The 21991-nt window shown below is 38.9% G+C and overlaps 1 protein-coding gene across 7 annotated transcripts in view; it reads left to right on the top strand.

Moving 5' to 3' along the window:
- The window catches only part of MYO1B (myosin IB), a 109972-nt gene that overhangs the window by 49931 nt on the left and 38050 nt on the right, over positions 1-21991 (top strand). For all 7 annotated transcript variants that reach the window (XM_068196336.1, XM_068196334.1, XM_068196335.1 and 4 more), the window contains 9 exons: positions 2356-2460; positions 5437-5483; positions 8160-8223; positions 16460-16558; positions 16924-17027; positions 17939-18086; positions 18750-18868; positions 19602-19688; positions 20011-20076. In XM_068196336.1, coding sequence (XP_068052437.1) covers positions 2356-2460; positions 5437-5483; positions 8160-8223; positions 16460-16558; positions 16924-17027; positions 17939-18086; positions 18750-18868; positions 19602-19688; positions 20011-20076 — 839 coding nt within the window. The remainder of the gene's footprint in view (positions 1-2355; positions 2461-5436; positions 5484-8159; positions 8224-16459; positions 16559-16923; positions 17028-17938; positions 18087-18749; positions 18869-19601; positions 19689-20010; positions 20077-21991) is intronic.

Here is a 21991-nt window from a genome sequence, read left to right as displayed (position 1 = left end):
TAGGTAGACCTTAAAAAAGAGAGAAGCCAGTTATTTTCAAAGATAGCAATTTAAAACAGAGGTGATTTGCAAAAGAGAGAGCGGGTAGGAAGGCATACATCTGTTTCCAAGTAATTTGAGAGATTTTTTTCCTTTGCATCTGAGAATATGTGGGGCTTTGTGTGCTTATTCTGAGCAAGACTCAAAGTAGGTAACAAGAAGTTGCTTTCCAAGACTTTGGAAACATAGAAAAGTGTATAAAGTGTAGTCATTATCTTTAGTGCTCTTAGATTAGTGGCACCCAATTGAGAGGTCTTGAAGTCTTGTAATATAATCCTTATTTACAGTTCAATGACAGGAAAACATGTTCAGCAGAAGTGTAGTTTAAAAAACCCAAATTCTTATTAATATGACTCTTTGAGGTTCTGTCAAGAAGTTCAGATTTTAGCAAAGAGTCCTGGACTGGTTGTGTTTAATGTCTTGATTTCCTCATGAACTGTGGATTATCAAGCACCTCATACAACTGAGGCACACATATTATTGCTTTATAAATTTGAAAGGTGAATCAGAGGTTGAGTTGTTGAACTTCTCTGTATGTAAATAGTAGATTTAGATTAGTATAGAGATTTTGAGTGTTCTGATTCTGAGGGTACTGTAATTTTTATAGACATATGGGAAATAATATGAATTTCTCCTTTTTTTATAAAGTTAAATACCAAATGGAGGGTGGAGAGGGTAGGAAGTTTCTGGAGTTAAGGAAACAAACTTCTTTGTACAGATACACTATATAACTGTTTTAAATTTTTGGTAGCCAGAATATTTGACATTTTTGCCCTGGAAGAACTGAAACTGAACTGTCATCAGTTGAGTGTTTTTATTTACTTCCAATTTTGTCCTTGTTTCTCTGCATGTTTTTAATGTTAACTGATAATAACATTGGGCAAGAAAACATGGTGCATCACCAGAATAAGGGATGTATTTAAATGTTTTGAAACTGGGGTGATAACTCCCTTCCTTATGTCTTTCTTGGGCCAGGGTTCCTAATGAGACAAAGAGCCTTTATTTTCTTTTACTGATATTCAAAGCCTGTGTTGAAGTCATTGTGTGTAAACTATTATAATAGCTTTTTTGCTGCTTCAGTGCATGTTTCTCTCAGTGATTGAGTGCCTGTGCTTAAAGATGTTGACTGTTTTAGGAAATATTTCAAATTAAATAATTGGGTAGTTCCAAGCTCTGAAGGGAACACAGTCAAAAATGAGAGCTGGGTTTGAGGCACAAATAAAGGAGATGGGAGCCTTCTGAACACACCTATAGGTTTTTCTCCTTGCTTGCTTCCTATGTGGCAGGTTTGCTCATTTTCCTCTTTACACGGGATAGTAATATAATGCTAACAAACAAATTTGGTTAAATAGGAAAAATCAAAAGCCAAGGGATAACATCTCATCTGTCAGTTCTTTCCTGAAATGAGACACTTAAATTTGTAACAGATCTCTGAAGATCTGCTACAAATGTAATGATTTTTTTTTATGACCACAGTCTGGAATTGATAGGGTTTCCAGCTGTTAGTAATTACATTATACATCAGCCGATATTGCCTGAAATTTCACTGTCTTGCATTGTAGTAACCATCACAGACTATCTTTGTAAACCAAATCATTTTCCAGCTGCTTTTTCCTGACCAGCAATAGATTATCTAATATTTGTTTGTTATGGGTGATTGACACTCATTTGAACCCAGCTTTGAGAATCCAAAAATTGCTCCAAGCTTTCTTAAAAGCAACTCCAAACTAGTTTTATTGTCTAAATGAATGCTTCACTTTTTCTGCTGGTTTTACTTTCAAAGAGACTGCAGCATGTAACGTGATGTTGCAGTTACTCAGTTGCTTGTAGATTAGAGTTGTAATTACATGGGTATAAGTGTTATATGTTTGCACTTGTTGTGTATCTGCTGATATAAACTGATTGAATTTTGTGTCTTGAAACTGCCTGGGCCTGTTTATTTTCAGGCTAGATTAAAACATTTCCAATGTGTCAGCAGGGGTTAATGTTCTTTCCTTGAAGAATGCCTCTTACTGAGGCTAAAAGGAAAAGGAGCAGGTCATGTGCTGTATCCAGTGGTGGCTCTTTTTTTTAGCTTGGGTAGAGGCTCGAGGTATTTAAATCAAGAGAATTGCTGATGTAATGGCATGGGTCTCAGAGCAGGGTATGCTCCTTCTGCATTTCCAGAAGGTACAACAGTGCAGGAGAAAACTGAAATGAATGTGCTCACGGTTCCTGTCTGGCACTGAGAAAATGTGATGGACATTTAGTCTGTAAAATCATGTTACAGCCTTTTTGCCAATGCTTATCACTGTTTTATTTGGCTCTCCCCCACAGAGGCAAGCAAACTTGTCATGTCATATGTAGCTGCTGTGTGTGGAAAAGGGGCAGAGGTTAATCAAGTAAAAGAACAACTTTTGCAGTCAAATCCAGTCCTGGAAGGTAAGAATCTCACAGAGTATGTGCTAGCATATTGCCTGTGTGTGCACTGGTGTTCCAGTTAAGCTGGTTTGGAAAACTCTGATGTTTCATTGTTATTTGGTGTCCAAAACCATAGGAGATGCTTTATGTGAATACATCTGCAGGATTTTCTTCAGTGGTGTGTAGGCTTTCTTTTCTTCTTCTGAGAAGAAAATGGTTTCCCTCATGAAGGAAGAGCTCAGGAAGTTAGGTCATACTTCCCAGCCTCCTCCTGCTGCTCTCAGAGGGGCTTACCCTTTCTTAACCCTGCCTTGATGAAGCTTGTCTGTATCAAAAGACTTGACTTCAGTCCCTCTGATTCATTTCCTTCCAAATCATATTATTATAGTCTCTAGTAAACAAACAAGCTCTGTAAGACTTTATTTCTCTTTTAGGAGAAAAAAAAAGGGTGAAGAAATGGATCTTAGAAAAAACTAAGCCAATCCATATGCATGCCTGTTGTTTCCTGAGACTTGTTTCTTGAGTCTGGTGACTGTTGCCCTGTTCTTCCTGACAACTGCCATTCCTGCTTCCCATGAAAGACTTCTATTTTTTTAATTAGTAATCTTAATTTAAAGATGTTGGCTGCCAGAAACAGGATCTTTTTTTTTTTTTCTTTCCCTGGAGATAGGATATATGATCCTCAAAGCCTTCAGTTCTGTCCCATTGTCTAATAATTGCCTTCAGAAGTTCCTTGGTTGGCATTGACTTATTTAGATCTATTGTGTCGATTGCTGGCTGAGTCTTACCCAGAATTCTCAAAGCTGTTGTGGTGCTGAGACAAAGTCAGTTGTCAAAAGGCAATTTTGCATTATGGCTAGATCATATGTGGTGTTTGTAAAGACTGTTGAGTGTCAACATTATGTTTATTGCCTTGTTTATATGTGATGAATTAGAACCTGTAGGGGATAAGGACTCTGCAAGTGAAAACAGAGGGAAAAGCAAAAAAAAAAAAAAAAAAAATTAAATGAAAGGGAATGCAAGAAGTTGGGCAGAGAGCAGTGGGGAAGTGGATGGTTAAAACATAGTCTTTGTTCACAAAACAGAAATTGTAAGCAAAGACTTGTAAAGAAGGGATGAAATGATGACATTTAAGAATAATAGAAGTGCTGGATAAGCCTTTCTTTGATGATCAGCTGTGTTCCCCTTAAAGCTGAATGGGGGGATTGCAACCCTCCATTGTTTTGGGTTCACAGAGAAGAGCTGTGTTGTGTTATCACTGTTCTGGAAGCAGATTTCAGATATAGACAGAAATGGCATGGTGGGTACTGAGGCTTTTTTTGCCAGAGCTAGATTGTTCCCCAGGGACTGCCAAATGACTTTGATTTCTTGTTGGTTTGTGAAGCTTTGTTTTAATGCAACAGGAATCAAATAAGCTTACAGAAGACTGCCTTATCATTTTATGATGATAAATGATGATTGCCTTACCATTTTAAGGTACTATTTGTTCTACTTGATGTGCTGGTAATAATGCCTGTTTAGCTTTTTTGGAGGGTCAGACACTGGGTTATTCCATAAGGAATTAAAATTGAGCAAGCCTGGCTGCTTATATAGGTTTTAGAAAGAAATTAAGCATTTGTGGTTAGATTTATTTTTCTTTGGTTATGTAGTTCTGTTTCAGTCAAACTGCAGTGCAAGAAAATGACATAAGTGTTACATATGCATAATTTATCTTATGGGATTATTTTTATTAAACTACAGTTGCTACTGTAAATTAACTTTTAGAAACAATGAACTTTAGGGAAAACCAAGGAATGTGCCTCATGCTTTATAATGGAACATTTGTGCTTGACTCCGTGCAGTTATAAATGACTTTACTGTTCAGCACAGTGTTTAAGAAAATGCAGCTCAGAGATTTGGTTGTTGAAAAGATGATTTATTGCAGGGCATAAAGATTTAAAAACAATTCTTTCACTTATCCTGGCCTTTAGGATCAACAAACTTTTCATTTTGGCTCTAGTTCTTTGGTCAAGAATAAATCTACTCATGCAAGTTTGTGGAAGCCTAAAGGCATGTATTTATTTCTGTCCAAAAAACATTGACTTGACTTGATCTTCCAATATATATATGCTATGTAAATAAATACTGGGATAAATAAAGTCTCCTGCTGGAAGTAGGAGTGCTGTACCTAATGATGGAGGGTACACTCCTGTTTGACTCCATGTGCTTGGACAATGTGGGAATTTGAGAGCTTGAATTGTCCTCCAGTCTGAGTGCTTGTCCTGCCCATGCTCTAAGATGGTGGCTGTCCATCTGAATGTAGCCCTGGGAAGTCCTTTCTCAGACAGTTTTCATTGTCACAGAACTTGAGCTAAAGAAATTTAAACCAAGCTATTCAGAAAGTTTAGGTTAAGCTGAAGACAAACTTTCATTGTAAACCTGACTGATTTCAATTAAATAATATTCAGCTTGAGGTAGGATTAATGAGTTGAAATGGTGTAAATAAATCCATTTCAAAGCATTGATTAAACTGTTCTATGCAAGCAATTTTTAAGTGTCATTCTGTAATTTCCTCACTTCCGGCCTCCAGGTTTTAATATATTCTGGGAACTAGGATTCTTTTCTTTCTCTGAAATGAAGAGGAAGAAATATTTCCTGTATTTAAAGTTATTTGGGTAATAAAATTATGAATTTGTTGATTCAAACCCCAATGAGATATGCTTAATATGGGTACAGTTTTGTTTTGGAACCATTTCCTCTTGTATATTTTTCTTTAGCTTTTTTAAACAAGGAAAGTGTTGAGACAAAACTTCTTTGGACTTCTGTAGGCTTTTGGAATATGTGATCATGTCTGTCAAGCTCTGTCCCCAGGGTCTGATGCCCATACAATGAACAGGGCATTGTTTCTCAGAAGTCTGAAATTCCTTTAAATATAAAAGCAGATCTAGATATTTTAGCATTTAAATGTTTTTTTACTGATAGATTTGCTTGTTGTATTTGTTTTTTCTCTTTCTCCAGCTTTTGGAAATGCCAAAACTGTACGGAATGACAACTCCTCTAGATTTGTAAGTATTTTCTACAGTCCTTTTTGAGGGGCATGCTGTGCTGTTGGCTGTGTTTTACCATGTATCAACCATCAAGGTATCCATAAAGATGGAAGGAATAATATGGGGAGCTTTCTTGTAGCTTTTTGAGGACTGTTTGAAGAAGGTAAACACCTTCAGCAACAATCAGTATTTAATTTTTTATGTGGGAGCATGTTCTCCTTCTCCAAGTGTGTTAGTAGGGCACTGTTAGTGATGCTACTTCAAAGATGTTTCACCTCCTTGCCAGAAATCTTGTTGGTTTCTGATATGGGCATAGAGTTCAATTGAATATCAAAGCAAAGGCTAAAAAAGAAGAACAAAATTAGGATGCGGCAGCCTGTGACTGGATGAAAACATAATTACAGTGCAGCTGGATTCTTTAATTTTCTGGCACTGGTGAATTTAGTGTCAGAGACCATGTGTCCAGCAACTGGTCTGCTTAGTAAGTAGATCTTTCCATGTGATCTTGTTTTCCATTCATGTGTATGTTTTTTTTTTTTTTGGTTAAAATTACTACTTTAGGTTCCCATTTGCTTTCTGTAACATTTCAAAATGTGTTTGCAACTTCAGTTTTAATATGAACATTTGTAATGTTATTTTTTTGCTCAAATTCTTTATAATAAACTGGTTGAATTCAGCCTTTTTTGGGCATGAAGCCGAATGAGAAATTATCAGAATTTACAGTTGAAAAACCAGAAAAGTTGATGCTAGAATTGAGAGGTTCAGAAGTGTGAGTACTTATCATAGTTTCTCCTGCTAAAATCAGAAAGCTGAATACAATTCTGTCACTTGCTCACTGTGACTGGAAAAGCAATATTGTGAGATGTGTGAAGTTGACAAGAGAAGGAAAATTGATACACTGGGAGAATGGTGAGTTGTGAGTTGAAGCAAACAGATAGAAGTGCTGGACATTGTGAGATTGGAGAGCAGCTTTTTTTTTTTCCACTTGGGAGATTTCCTCCCCTTCGCTTCTAATTCTCAAGAGCTGGTGATGTTCCATATATCTGTGAAAGCTCCTTCTGCAGCTCATTGCCTCTGATTGTGAGCAGAGCAAGGGGTCTTCATCAGAAGGCTAGGGCCAAAATTTGGGGCACCTGTAGAGATTTTTAATTTCTTTTTTTTAAATAGAAAGACTAGGAAGACTGCAATTATCAGACATGACACTGCAGAAATAATGAGCAGACAGCCCAGAAGTCTTTCCAGGACAAAGTGGAACTAACAACTATTTTGCCTTTCAAGTCCTTACTTATAAACAGTGAGCTAAAAATACTTTTGGAAATACCCAGCTGTCCCAGTCCTTGGGAAATGAAAATTTAATGATCTGATTTAATTTTTTTATCTCTGAAATTCAAATCAACTCAGAATTACCCTTGAACAATACAGTAAAAAAGGAAAATAGAGTTTAAGTAGAGTCAAGCCAATCTTGATGAAATATGCAGCAAATTAGTATGTTTCTTCAAGTGAGTCAGTGTAAAGTGCTTGTTTTTTTATGTTCTGTAATAAAAAAGTAAAATAGAAAAATAAGCAAAACCCTATCTCTTCCTGAATGCAGGGAATGAGGAAGTATAAACACAAGGCTTTTCAATGTATTGTTTTTGTGCTAGAATCTTAGGTTCGGGTTGGAAGGGACCTTAAAGACCATCTCATTCCAAACCCCTGCCAGGGGCAGGGAAACCTTCCACTGGACCAGGCAACTCAGAGCCCTGTCCAACCCGGCCCTGAACCTGGCCTGCTTCTCTGGGCAGCCCATTTCAGTGCCTCACCCTCCTCACAGTGAGCAGTGTCCTCTGTTAAGTGTGTGCCAGAGGGTGGAATTTGGCTGAATTACTACCAGCAGCTTTTATCTTTCTAAACTCCCTTGCCAATGCGAGCAGCACTGCTGTCTCCTTTTCTGCACAGTCTGTCCATTTTGTCACTGTTAAATGTAGCTGTTACTACATTAAGCACTTGTCAAAGAAATTAAAACGATCCAAAGACCAGAGTGATTGTCTGTGATGTGGAAAAGTCAAGCAGAAGTCAAGGAAACGCACTGCGCCAGCGCGGCTGGGATGGAAATCGCTTGTGTGGTGACAGCACGTTAATTGTTGCCTCTGGTCTCCTGAGTTGCCAAGGGAAAGAGTTCAGTGGGAAAAATCCATCACTTTTACAAGGCAGGCACACGCTCAGGGACAGACGTCCCGCGATCGCGAGCGGCGCTCGCTGCCAGCCGCTGCTCGGGGCCAGACTCGGCGGCTCTCCTTCAGCTGCCTTGCTTCATGCTCCCAGAGCTCCCAGGGAGAGAAGAAGAAACTTTCTTCCTGCAAGATAATTTCTTCCTGCATCCTTCAGTAAATAAGCGTGGCCCTACCTAAATGGCTGCAGGGATTGTTTGGTGCTCTTGGCTCTCCAGTGGAAGTTTGTATAATGTGCGTTTTCTTCACAGAACCTTAGAAACCCAGCAAGTTACCGGGTTGCTTTACAGACCCAATTAAAGCTGTTTCCATAAAAATCCATGGCTGTGATAATGTCTTAGAAGATTTTAATGATTTTCTGTTTTGCAAAAATCTGACAGGAGATTGTTAGATCACTCTTCCAACCTTTCAACCAACTAACTTAATGTCTTGAGCAGTTTTTCTTAAACAGAAATTATAATCTTAAAATCTGTTGCTTTCACAGGGAAAATACATGGATATTGAGTTTGATTTCAAGGGTGACCCACTTGGGGGAGTTATAAGCAACTGTGAGTATTACTTTTGGTATCAGCATATTCACAGATTAAAATGTTTTCTGTAGAAAGGAAGATAGTTAAATTATTGAAAAGATCACCTGTGTTAGTCTAATAGAATCTCTCCCCATCATGTGATAAATTCTGCTTTTTAATTTTATTGCTGTTGTGGTGCTCAATAATGGGCCTTAGAGGAAGTGAAAACAGACTTGAAGTAAGCATGAATATTGAATTTACTGTGTTGTTTCAAAGGTACTGAGTGATGTGTGTGAGTCCGTATATTGTCTCTGAAGCTGGTGGCAGATGCATATGGATATCGGAGGGTCTTTTTCTTCTTGAATCCCTGGAATCAGATGTGTTACTAGGTTTGATGGGTCATTTATAGCAGATGCTGTCTTGTAATTTGCAGGGGTGATACAGAGTGTGCTGGAGATCACCATGAGATGAGTATGTTTGCTTGGAACCAAAGCTGTCTGTACACATTTATACACTTCAAAGTGTAGGAAAAGGTTTGTAATGAGAGAGGCTATACAGCTGTTGAGTTTAGGGAGGCAAAGGTGGCCTTGGAGCTTGTTTTATGACACCTGTAGCAATTCAGAAATTCTGACCAGCTCTCTGCTGGGAAAAAAAAGGCTGGGAACTGAATGGCAGCCCAAAATGCCTTGCCTTGCTTTTCTTTTGAGGGTTTAAGTGCAGCTTTTAACATAAATTCCTCCTCAGTGCTATATAAAGCCATATTTATTTGGTTTTCTTATTTTTAAAAGGGGAGGAAGAGGGCAGTGAGTGACTATACTAGGTGTCACTGACCCAGCCTTGACCTCTCATTCTACTCAGCCAAATTCATTGCTGCTTCTAAAGATGTGACTTTTGACACCATTGGCATTTTACTGGTTGTGAAATAATGAGACTCACCCAAGGTGAACTGTACTCTCCATATATAACATAAACATTTTAAAAACACTATGAGGAATTTTGCACATAAATGTAGGTTTTGGCTTTTTTCAGAGGGCAGACATTTTTTCTCAACCAGATCACCTTTTGGAACTGTGCCTGAAGAGCCTAATTTTTGTGACAGAGTAGATCTTGAAACTCAAATTAGTCACTTTATAAGTGTTTATGGCTATCTATTAGCTTTGACATTTGAAAGTTAACAAAATTAGAGGCCAAACATAATATATTCATAATAATTAAATGTGAACAAGAAGGTGTAAAAGGCTGTTATTTCTTTCTTTTAATTTCACATTCAAAATATATACATAAAAATGAGCCCTGCTTTGTAAGAGTAGACATTTAACAGTCTGTCTTTGAAAGTACTGCACTGAGTCATGTAATTAAAATATTGTGTCATATCAAAAGGCAATCCAAATAGTTGCTCTGTAGTTTATCTGCCCCATAAATCTCTGCATGGTGTAATTATAACATTACATGTAATTGTAATGATGTGATGACATATGTATCAAAGGGCAGACATATTTTTGGATCCATCTAAAATATGCCTGTTTTAGACATTCTTGGTCTTGCCATGTGTAATAAATATCTAATAGCAAGGAGATTAATTTCAATTTAAGACTAAAGACCTGATGTGTAAGCCCTGCTGTGGAAATGATGTTTCTTGTTGAACTCTGAAATGCCTCATCCTTGGCAGGGTATGTCACAGGCAAATACTGAGTTCCTGTAGCAGCATGTTAATATATCTCATCTTTGACTAAGTGTTTGCAAAATTTGGTACCCCATCCACCTCCCTTAAAAAGAGATTTTAAATTCTCTGCATTTTCAAAGCAAGTTGGTTGTGCTGCCTTAGATCTTTCCACACGCTGTAGTGTTGAATTGCAACATAAACTTTTCTTTTTCTATGAGGCATCATCATTCTGAAGATATTGGGGGCCTAAATTCTTTTACACCCCTCAGAATTTACTCTGGTTTAAGTCAAAATCGGGATTTGTCTTCATAATTCATCAAACATAAAGTCTAGTAGGGCTGAAGTTTCCTATCCTTAAAAGGGAAAGTATGATTATGAAAATATTCATAAATATTCTTTGATTTCTGACCGTCTGTTGGTTTGGTATTAATATGATGTGAGGATGACATCATAATGCTTTAGTTAAACTTTAAGAGTTGTTTCTGGCCAGCTTAATTTCCAAACATCAGTTAAGGTAGTGGGCTTTTTGTGACACAGCCTGAAGATGTATTTCATAGTGTGAGTGGCAGGGAGCAGGCATGGCGAACATCTAGGTTATTTTGGTGGCAAGGATGGTAACCAAGATAAGCTACTAATTCTGTCAGACTGGTGTGGGTAAGCAGAGACCCATTGGGCTGAAAGGTCTCTCTTGGAATGGCTGTTCTGCCCTGCTCTGGAATGCTGTGAAGCTCTGTGGAAGGCTGGTCACTGTGCCTGAGTGACCCTCCAAGGAGTGGCTGATGCTGCTGTGACCTGCCCTCGGGCCGTTCTCCTGGTGCCCTTCAATGAGCTCCTGCTTCTTAATTAGAGGGGGTAGCCTGGGAGTGAACCTTCCACAGGATGGAGTTAGAGGGTGAAATTATCATGCCAGTGCACACTGCTGGTCTGCCCGTCCAGTTTGCAGCCAGTGGGAATGTCCAGCTGACAGATCCAAAACATTTCATGTGCTGTAAACAGAAGGGTAAATCTTCTGAGTAAAATCAGAATGGAAATAATGAAATGGAAGGGATTTGTGGCATCTATACATTCAGGAGTGGTATGTACCCAAAGTGAAGATAATGCTGTGTTTGAACAGTGTCAAATCTTTGCAGTCTCATTTCATGTATGGCAGCTCAGATCTTCCAACCGTGCTGGTTTCCAAGGAAAGTGATATACTGTTACATCATCGTGAACAGTCATGAAAAGAAATTGGGAATGGAAAATTTGAAATTAATGGGATTTATGCAAACTTTAAGTGTTTTATTTCAGTCAGGAATTGTTTCCCCTTGGACTACAAGGCAGCAAGTTTTGCATTTGTTTGATCCACCACCAGTGGGTGAGTAGGAAGGTGAGGAAGGCTGACTGAGGTGTGCTGTAAGTCTGAATTGTTAGTCCTGCCTTTTTGTTAGCTTTCTGTGAAGATCCCAGCTTGTTTTCCTAATGGATGGGAGATGCTGGAGCCCATGGAAGGTGCTCAGTCCTGGTGCCAGCTGCCAGCCAGCCCATCCATTCACAGGAGACCTGTTTCATGTGCATGGGGTTAGGAAATCCAGACCACTCCTGTGGGCATTGCTAAACACAAAACCCTTGCTGTGTTGCCACCTGGGACTGTAGGCATCCCATCACTGTTTAGCAGCAAACATCAGTCCCTGCTTAAAGGTGTGTTGCTGCTTTAAATGGCACCTGCAAACGGGTAAATGGCATTTACATTTTCTCTCTGAGGTGTATCTGCTCTTTCTGCCCTCCTGCAGGGTGTTTACAATTGCTGCTGTTGCAGTCTTGTCAGCACTTATGCACTCAGAGGGCTTTTATTCCAGAGCACTTATGAGTACAGGCAGTCTTGGAGTGTTGCCTTCAGCTGGGTGTTGTATTGTGGAAATAAATTACAGAAAAAATCAATATTATTCTTAGTTTTTTCATTTATTATAACTACTTTGTTAGTGAGGATGAGAGAGAGGAGAATGGTAGTTTCTTTTCCACCTGTAATTACACAATAAGACATCTTATATAAAAAGAGGTATGTTTGGTTTTGAAGTAATAGGTGCTAATTGCAATAGCTTCTTTCAGCTCTGAAATATGACTGTCCACAGATGCTGCATCTGTTTTGTACTTAAGGCAGTGTTTGTGTGCACACTTGGTTCATTAGTTTTGTGACTGGTTTTGTGTACACTAAATTTGATGGCTGAAGGGGTTTTGCACAGTACAGCTCAAAATGTTTCACTTTCTCAATAGTTTAGACTTTTTGACTTTTTTTAGACCATGGATCTTCCCATAGTTATTGTAAGTCTTAAATTTTCAAGTTTTACCTGGAAATTCCTGCTGAAAAATACCTAGCTTTTAGCATTCGGTGATCTTTACTAATCTGCCTGAGCCCTTCAGTGATATAATGATTAACTGAGAGACAACATTGGTGCAGGTTGGGAAGTAAAGGATATGCAATGCCTGATCTGGAAAAGCCATTTTTAACCATAAAAATGTCTTTAGAGTCCAAATAGCAAGAGATTCAGAAAGGGCCTTGTTTTGCCATCTTTTCCAACAACAGCATGAAAGAAATCAATGTTGTTTTTCCAAGGCAACTACTTTTTTTTTTAAAAACTAGCAAAGTGATGACTTTGCAACTTATTCTTTTTTAACAACTTGTATGTTCATTTTAAAAGTCAGAAGCAATTACCCACTTACTGAGCAATCTAGAGCCTGAGCTGTGATTGCTGTTGGAAAGCTCCTTTGCTTAGGGAAATATTGCACAAACTGGACAATTAGACACTATGGGAATCTTATTGATTTTCTTTTTGTTTTGAATCTTCACTTGTTGCAACATCTCCCTTGGTGTCCCTCTTAGCATGTTTGCCACCATTTGGGCAATGGTTTTGCCTAAACTAGGAAGAGTTTAAGAAAATAAGCTACAAACTATATTAAACATTTTGATTAGCTCATTTTTAAAGTGTTCATCACTGAGAAATGAGGATTTAACGCTTAAAATGATGCAGTCATTGTCAATACACAGGCTGCCCATTTAAGTAGTTTTTGACTGACACAATTAATGGATCAATTTATCCAAGAGAGCATTACTATGAACTTGGTGGGAATAATAGGGAAAAGTTAATGAGAAACTTTTTAATTAGTGACTTTTTTTATGACAGCTAGATAATCAAGGTAGGAAACTAGAAAATGCAATGAGGCTGTAGAAATAAGCTGCTGTGACTAGAGCATGTTCTGTAACGTCAGTTGAGCACCTTAAAGGCTCATTGGTCATGGCCAGCTGAAGAGACTATGACTAAAATAAACTTTTTCTGGATGATTTAGAATGTACCATGGTAGTGTAATTTTTTGGTTTTACTGTTTACTTGCTCCTTTCTTGAATGTTGATTTGATTTCTAGTATATTTAGAGAAATACAAATACCCTAAATTTTTCTGCGTCACTTGAATTCATAGGTCAAGTAACCAAAAAAAATTGTATAAAGTTGTGTATTAGAGTTTGCAGAAGTATTCAGAATATTTTTTCTTTCTTACTTTTATGTTAAGTCAAATTGTTTAGCAGGGTGCTTACACAGATCGCTTACATTTAAACAGTGAGATCTAGGAATAACAAAAAAAAAAAAAAATCTTCTGAATCTGAGGCCTGTAGCTGGGTTTTGAGTCATTTGAATTGATGGGCATTCAGACATAAATGTTTCCAAGGTTGAACTTTTCCAAGGCAAATTAATTTTTAAATTTTAATTTAATTTTTTTTTTTTTTGCTCTGGTGCATGCAACAAGTTAAACGTTCCCATTGAAGCAGGAGCACTGTAAGGTAATGCAGAAATAACACCTAACCCATAAACACACCATGTGTAGTTCTGTATGTGCTCTCCTGATAATTCTGTGTAGTCCCGCCACATAATTCACATAGACCATGTAACAAAATGCAATGTAGAGAGAGTTTGGGGGTTTTTGCTTCTGTGGATTTTCACATAGATGAGCACCATCTGTCCACACATTCCGCTGTCAACACAATCACCGAAGGGCCACGTGCAGCAGTCTGAGGTGCAGCTTTGTCTTTTCTCTTTGGAGTGTTTGATCCACAGAACTGGCAATTGGGTGGGAGTTAACACAAAAGTTACTGGCAGTGCAGTGGTTGCATCAAGAAAAATATATGTGGTCGCTTTATTAAAATGCTAATTAGGGCAAACAGAGGGAAGAAGTTTTCTGAAGAAGTGGGCAGATGGTCTGGATCTGTCCTACAGGATTTCAGTCTGCATGTGAACAGAAAGAAAACCCAGTGACCACAGATTTGAAAAAGAATTGACGGCAGCTGCTTTGTTAAGGAAAATACCTGATTTTCTGACAGTGACTGCTTTTTTCCTCAATTATGAAGGCTGACAGAATATGGAACATTAGGACTTTTGAAAACTGAATGTGGATTGGTTAACCTTGTTGCTTCTAAAAATATATAAATAAAATAAACTGGTGAAAAAACCTAATTTTCCTCCTGAACATAAGTAATTTAAAATACATTCAGGAACCTGTTTTTTAAATCTGCTGAAGGCATGCATGTAATTAGAAGGCTTACGTACAATATTTTGCCAGGATGTGTAGCTGGGCTTTTATGACAGCATTTGAGTAAATTTATGGGTAGAATATTTTTAAACCCAAATAAGCCAAACCACATTGCTTCAATATCCCTTGAGAATACAGCCATTTCCTGAAGTGTGTGTAGCCACTGTGGGAGCTGAAGTTGTTTATTTTTTTGAGATTAAATTTGGCTGTGATCTGTTCCAACACTTGCCTGGAGAACCTTCACAGCCAGCACAGCTCTGAATTGCCTGCTGCTCACCTTGCCTTTCCCAGCCCAAGTATTAACACTTGGATGGGGGAATCAGCCTCTCTCAGCCAGTAAATACTTGAAATTTGTCCTACTATTAGGCAATCAGAAGATCAATAAATACTGTCTGAATTTTGTCATCGTTGTCACTGGCTAATTATGGGAGCAGAAAGTAATTTTTGAACCTGACTTGCTGTAGTTTAGGTGGAGGATGGACTCTGAAGGCTTGTGTAATTTTGTGGGTTGAAGTTACTTTAGATCCTTCAGGAGGGTCTTTATTTCCTATTCCATGAGAAGGGAGGTATTAGGTAATTACAGTGGGCAGCACAGGCACCATGCACTGCCTGTAGCCCCCAGAAATAGAAATATATCTATTGCACTCCTCTGTTCATGGAGGGAACCCTGGGCCAGATCCACCCCCCTCAGGCTGAGCCCTGATGTGCCAGGGGCTCCCAGTTGCTCCTCTGTGGTGGGACTGGGGTGAGGGGGTTGCAGCACAAAGGTTGCTGGTCTGAGTGCCCCCTCTAACTTCAGATTGCTGAAACTGAAGAGGCTCAGTTTCAGCAGGAATGGGAATCTGAGAAAAGGTGTGGTAGAACACACCTCAGATATTCCAGCCAGGGGAAGGTTTTAACAGCCCCATGTAACAACTGGTGTTTCCTGTGTCTTACCTGTGTGAAATCTCATCTCACTGTGGATGTTCTGAAGAGTGACAGTTCCCTTTGTGAGTTTTCTTCTTGCACAGGCTTAGAGAGAGCTTAACCCTCAGTCACAGGAGATGTGGGGGTGTCTCATGGTAGGTGCAGGGGGAACTCCTTTGCTGTATGCTTGGAATGAGGCATTGAATGTCTGTCTCCATGTCACTGAATATATGTAGTTTAAGAGAAACACATGGGAATTATGTCTGCTATCTGGGAAAATGTAATTGTGCTAGTGAGAAAAGAAGAAAAAAACATGTTTTGTACAAAACCAGCAGGTCGCACTGATACCTGTCCAGATGTTCTCTTACTGCATTCCTCTTCCTTCTCCTGGGGTGTTGTGAACCACAGCCTTCCACTGCAGTGCAGGCTGACCAGCCTTTGAATTGTCACCTCTGTGGTAAACATGGTATTGAGTCTGAAGTGGTTGCAAGGTGTTAGGAGTCAGTCTGCTTATGCTGCCTGCCTGGATTCCTGCCCTGCTGGGCAAGGCTTAGAAATGTGTCTGTCACCGAGAGCAGTCTTCCTGTCAAGCTACTCCATCAGTGCAGTGATGCTTCTCAAAGTGCTGCTTTTCCATTTCACTTTGAGTATATCAGAATGGAGCTTCTGTCAGCCCCACTGGGAATTATTTCATAGTCTGATACATCTGAGGATCACAAAGTGCTGCATGATTATTCAGGTTAAATGCTGTCTTTATTTGGTCTCTCCTTTTCATTTACCCATCTTTCATGCACTCAGCCTGGTAACATTTGCCTCTTCAAATTTTCACCCATAGAGCCATCCTCACCAAATCCTAATTTTGTGGTGGTACTGTAAATCAGTGAACATCTTTTGAGCACATTTCCTCCCTGACCTGAATTCTCTTTGCAGCTCATAGACTGCAGTCTTTACCAGGGCACAGGGCTTGCTCCTAGCTCAAAGAAATATTAGAGATGATATACTATGGTAAGGTTCATACCGACCCTCTTCTGGTTTGCTGGTGGTGATATAAAGCAATGAGGTAGAAAATGATGGAGGGTTATATTAATTTTAAAGTGTTTTGCTCCAGCAGTCTGTCACTGACCTGTGAGATTTTTGTTGGTTTGTTTTAGATCTGCTAGAGAAGTCTCGTGTTGTTAAGCAGCCGAGGGGTGAAAGAAACTTCCACATTTTCTATCAGATCCTGTCTGGTGCATCAGAAGAGTTTCTCTGTAAGTGTTGCCCTTGTGCTTTGTTCAGATATGAGTTTTCTTTATATTTAGTGTGTTTTCTATGGACATCATCTTTTGTGGGAAATGTGATATTGATTCATTTTTCAAGTTAATGGTGGTAGTATCATTGGTAATATGTGAAGTCCATATATACTTTGATATTATCCAGATACCTGAGTCAGAATTGGCTTAGCAATGTATTAAGAACAAATTTGAAAACCTGTTCTTATTCAGAATGCTAATAATTAAAAGATCCTTGAAGAAAATCCAATAACAACAACCTATTCCTGACAATGCTAATTCTGGGATAAAATTGCTACTAACAAGAATGCTATTACTAATGATACTTTCATTTGGTTTATTAGGCAAACTCAAGCTGGAGAGGGACTTCAGCAGATACAACTACCTGGGCCTTGATTCTGCCACAGTGAATGGAGTGGATGATGCTTCAAACTTCAGAACAGTCAGGGTAAGAAGGAGCAGGGGCTGGCTGTGCACTCAACACCAGTGCAGGGTTCTTTCTTATGGTCTGTCTGTTGTTCATGCTGGGCTGGGAGGGCCACCTTTCCTGAGTGCTGGCACTCTTCATGCTGGGATAGAGCGTATTTGCACAGGGAAACATAGATACAACTAGGAAATAGGATCAAGTTTCTGGAGTATTCTTATGGGAATACAAAAAGGACAAAAAACCCCAACGAAGAATTAAAAAAAAAAAAAAAAAAAAAAAAAAAACCCCAAAAAGAACCAAAAAAAAAAAACCCCAAAAAAACAAAAAACACCCCCCCAAACCAAAAAGAAAACAAAAGAAGGGAAAAAAAAGGGCCAGATGTCTTGGTCAGATCCTGGGAAACGTTATAATTTGTAGTGGCTTAGGACAGCAGAGACTGAGCCTCAGGGACCAGGTGATGCTGACAAGTTGAAAGAAGAGGAGGACTGGGATGATTGATTCTCAAGATGATTTGCTGTCCTGTTTTTGCTTGGTTGTATTCAGGGACAAGATGAATACAGGACCCTGTTACCCAGTGTATGCAAATATGGATTCTAAAAGTGACTGGTCTGAGAAGCCAGGAGGACCTGTTCATTTGACTGGGAAAAACTGGGTTGGGTTACAAACTAAATGAAGTGGCTAAAAAAAGTACAGTGTTTCAGAAACCCAAATTTTGAATGAGTCCTAGAAGTGGACTGGACTGAATGCCAGCTCCATTTTCACACCTCCTGTGTATTATAAAACTTACTTAGCATAGGAATTATAGGTACTTTTAGTAACAGAAGTGTTTGTAAACCCTTTGTAATTAATGCAGAAAAATGGTGAATTTTTCAAGAATGATCTGTTTAAATGTAGATGGTTTTACCTCTTAATTTTATTTGTCCCCTTTCCAGAATGCAATGCAGATTGTTGGGTTTATGGATCATGAAACACAGTCGGTTTTTGAAGTAGTGGCAGCCGTTCTGAAATTGGGAAATATCGAATTTAAGCCTGAATCTCGTGCAAATGGTCTAGATGAAAGTAAAATCAAAGATAAAAATGGTAAGATGAGATTAGTGATGGAAAGAAAGCCACTAATTTTTCTGAAATCATTATTAATTTTGTCGTTTCTACAGACATACAATATCCTTACATATGAATTAGATTGCTTCCAGAGCTTACCCTCAGGCAACTACGGGCTGCATTCTGTGCAATTTCAATCGTTCTGTTAGAAATTCCAAAAATTATTTTCCCCTTTTTCCCACTCTATTAGCACTTTGTTCTAAAATGTTAAATGCTTCTGTGTCTTTATGTAGCTGCTTGCTTTTTCTGCAGTGGATGATTTTTGTTCTTTTGCAGTATCTCTGCCTTTAGTGTCAGATTCATTTGGTGATATTTTTGCAGCTGATGTATTTTGAAAGCTCATTTTCATCTGAAAGTTTTTCATTATGAAAAGTGCTCTGCTAGAAATGGAGGGAAAGTTTCTTCTCAAAAATAAGTGGATAGGAAGTGCTTTCAAAACCAGTAGCTCTGTTTCCTTGTGCTGTGCATATTTTTTAAAACTTTGCTTGGCAGGGTGGTGGGGAGAGAGTGTGAATGGGTAACGCTTCTGTTGAAGAGCATTTTGGGAAAATACCACACTTCTTAAAAACTGGTGGTTTTGGAGAAGAAAAAACAACAATAAGGAAGGATTGACTGTATTTACACTTTGCTTTTTCTTGCTAGAACTCAAGGAAATCTGTGAGTTGACAGGTATAGACCAGTCTGTATTGGAGAGAGCTTTCAGCTTCCGGACGGTTGAGGCCAAACAGGAGAAAGTTTCAACAACACTAAATGTGGCTCAGGTAAAAAGAGGTCCCGATTTAAAAGGCAAGATTAATTTTAAATGACAATTTTATTCTGCATGATTAAATCATAACTACTCCAATAAAAACTACAACTGAAGGGCTGCACTGAATAAATCACAAGCACAGGCTGTGTTTTTTGCTCAGTGGTTTCTAAATGTTAAGAGATACTGGATGCTTTGGTTTGGTGTGTGAATTACCTCCAAAAGATGAGGGACAGGCAAATGTTGCAGAGGATATAAAAACAAGCAGTCCTGCACAAAGCACATGTTGCAAGTGTTGTGGCAGACTGTTTTCATTTAGGGCAACTGCTGTAATTCCATGTGAGCTGTGGGCCTCGGGGCTGCTGAAAAACCTTTGCTGCCAGTGTGAATTCATCTCCCTGTAATGCTGCAGAGCCAGGGTGGCTGCCACCTGTGTCTCATCAGCTCAGGCCAGCAGGAATGTGGCTTCTCCAGCTGCAGCTGCTCAAGTCCCCTTGCCTAGGATTAGGATGGGGGATGTGAGCCTTCAGGGAGCAGCTGGAAGAGCAGGAAGGGAGCTGGAGCGCCCTGGTTGTGGCTGCGGTTCCAGCCAGCCCATGGCTAGGAGGGCAGAGCTCCTGTGCCCACTTAAGCAGAGCCAGTGCTCCCTGAGCTGGTTTTACTCAGTTTATAGCACCTTTAGGACACCTCAGCAGCAGGAGAATGTTTGGTTTAGCACTTATAACATTTTTCTTCTTTCTTCTCTTTAGGCTTATTATGCCCGCGATGCTCTGGCTAAGAATTTATACAGTCGCCTGTTCTCCTGGCTCGTTACCAGGATCAATGAGAGCATTAAGGTATTGTTGCTTTGTGCTTGTAAAAAGAAAAAAATAAATAGAAATCCTTCAAATTAAAGTGGACAATAAAACTGTATTTGCCAATTTAATTTTTCCTGGCTGTACACTGTTATGCACAAATAACCTTATCATAGCTCAACAAATTGCTCTCTGCTCGGTTCTTAAGCTTGTAAAAATATTCACAATAAGTGTATTTTGGGAAACCATATGTAACATTTTAGTTTTACAGTGTTTGACAGCCTGCTTATGAGATACATTCATTTTCTTGAGTCCCAAGTATGGAAGGTACAGATGACTGACTCAGTGTTTATTTTTCTTTAAGGCACAAACAAAAGTGAGAAAGAAGGTAATGGGGGTGCTGGACATCTATGGCTTTGAAATTTTTGAGGTAAGACCTTTATAATGGTAACTCTTTAGTGAGACAGCTGTTATTAAAGCTTAACAGAGTTCATGAATTCATAATCAGAATATATGTAATTTGACTCAAGTGTGTCGTGCCTGACAAAAAAACCACTAGAAGGGTAAGCCAAAGGGAGATGTCTTAACATGTCTGGCAATTGAAACAAAAAATTATGAAAGTCATACTTGTGTTTTTACACCATAGATCAATAAATATTTATGATGGATAAACTAAATATATTTTGTTGTGGCATACATTCTGAGCACAGGAGAAACTCTGGCACTGTCACTTCTGCCCTGAGGCATTTTGTGGATGTCTTTAACAAGCTGTGTATCCTGAGAGGGGAAAAAAAACAAAACAACCACCCAACAAAAACTATACATTTTTTCCTGTCAAAATTAAACAAGGACTTACATTGCATTTCATCTCAATTCACTTAGGTAAATACTCTGTACCTATTCCTAGCTAGAGATCTGTGGCTCACTGCTGTTTGTTTACAACAGTATTTTTAGACTCTTGGTATTTTCAAACAAAACAATCAATGAGGAGTTTTTAATTGGGTTAGAGAGCACCAGGGCATTTTCCATAAATCTTGTTCTGACAGTTTTTGTTAAGAGATTTATAGATCTTGGCTGGAATTTGTGTGTGTTTAAACTAGAAACTCATCTGAGGAGAAAAAAAAAATCAGTAGAAAAATCCTGTCCCACTTCTCTACGTCCCTCTTAGAAATCTGGGGAGGATGTTTAAGCTGTGTGGAAAATGGGAATAATCCAGAAAAGAGCAATTGTTCACGTGAGGGTGGTGTAAGTTTCATTTCAGAAGCAAAACATCCAACTATGTGCAAATCAGAGTACCTCTGAAGAGGAAAAGGAAAGCTGAGAGTTGCCTCGAGGGCTTGCTGAGCGAGGCTGTGTTGCTTGCATTAGACACAAGAGCATATTTGTGAAAATATCGTGCCGGAGGTCAGGTGGCTGAACGGGGATCTTGGTGCCAGATCTCTTGGGAGCTGGTCCTTGAGTAGCTTTCAGGAAGCTGGCACTGGAATGGTGCTGCTGACATCCTCAGGCAGGACTTGTTTGTTCTAGCTCCCCTGTGTGTGGTTCGGTTGGACATGCACAGGGAGGTGGGAGACAGAAGCGTGCACCAGCACATGAGCCAGCTGAAGGATTGTGTTTGTGGGATGTGTTCCAGAGACAAGGCTGTTTCTCATGTGTAATTTTCATCTTTTCTACATTCAGTATCTTAGAAGGTCATAAGTGGCTGAGTTCAGGAGAAAAATGAAAAAAACAGGGCTCTTTTCACTCAGCTGTCATGCTGGATTACAGTGTAGCTTTCTCAAAAGCTGCAAACTCAAAAGCTTTAAAATAATGGGGGCAGTTATTGTTCACACCTTTAAATGCCGAGCGTTGGTTTTCCTGGAAAAGCTGGGGAAGTTTTTGCCTTGTAACTTGAGGACCAAATTCATTAGTACATTCACACAAGGTGTGACTCTCTCTCATGAGTTGAGACCTATGGTGAAAAGAGTAGCCAAGAAGCCTGGTTCAGCATCACAGAAATAACTGAATTATTGTTTGAATTTAATTATATTAAAGTAACTAATCAATAAATAAAATTTTGACTCTATGCAGCCACATAAGGAAAATGTAATGATGTCTTAAGATTTATAGCATAACAAATACAGTGGAATTTGCAGCGTTTTGCTGTGTGGTACATTTGTAAACACTATAGCCAGAGATTCAAAATATTAGCTGAGGTGTAGCTAATGACAGTAACATATCCATCTAATTATAAATCAGTTAACACCTATGACTAAAAATGTACAGTTCCCTCTTGAACCTAATTCTTAAGTCATATTTTGATTTTCACATCTGCTCCTGAAACTTAGAACTAATGTCAGCTCTCC

The sequence above is a fragment of the Anomalospiza imberbis genome, chromosome 7 (genome assembly GCF_031753505.1).
Source record: "Anomalospiza imberbis isolate Cuckoo-Finch-1a 21T00152 chromosome 7, ASM3175350v1, whole genome shotgun sequence".
Lineage (NCBI taxonomy): Eukaryota > Metazoa > Chordata > Aves > Passeriformes > Viduidae > Anomalospiza > Anomalospiza imberbis.
Note: the sequence above shows the minus strand (reverse complement) of the source record. Positions and strands in the feature narration are given on the sequence as shown.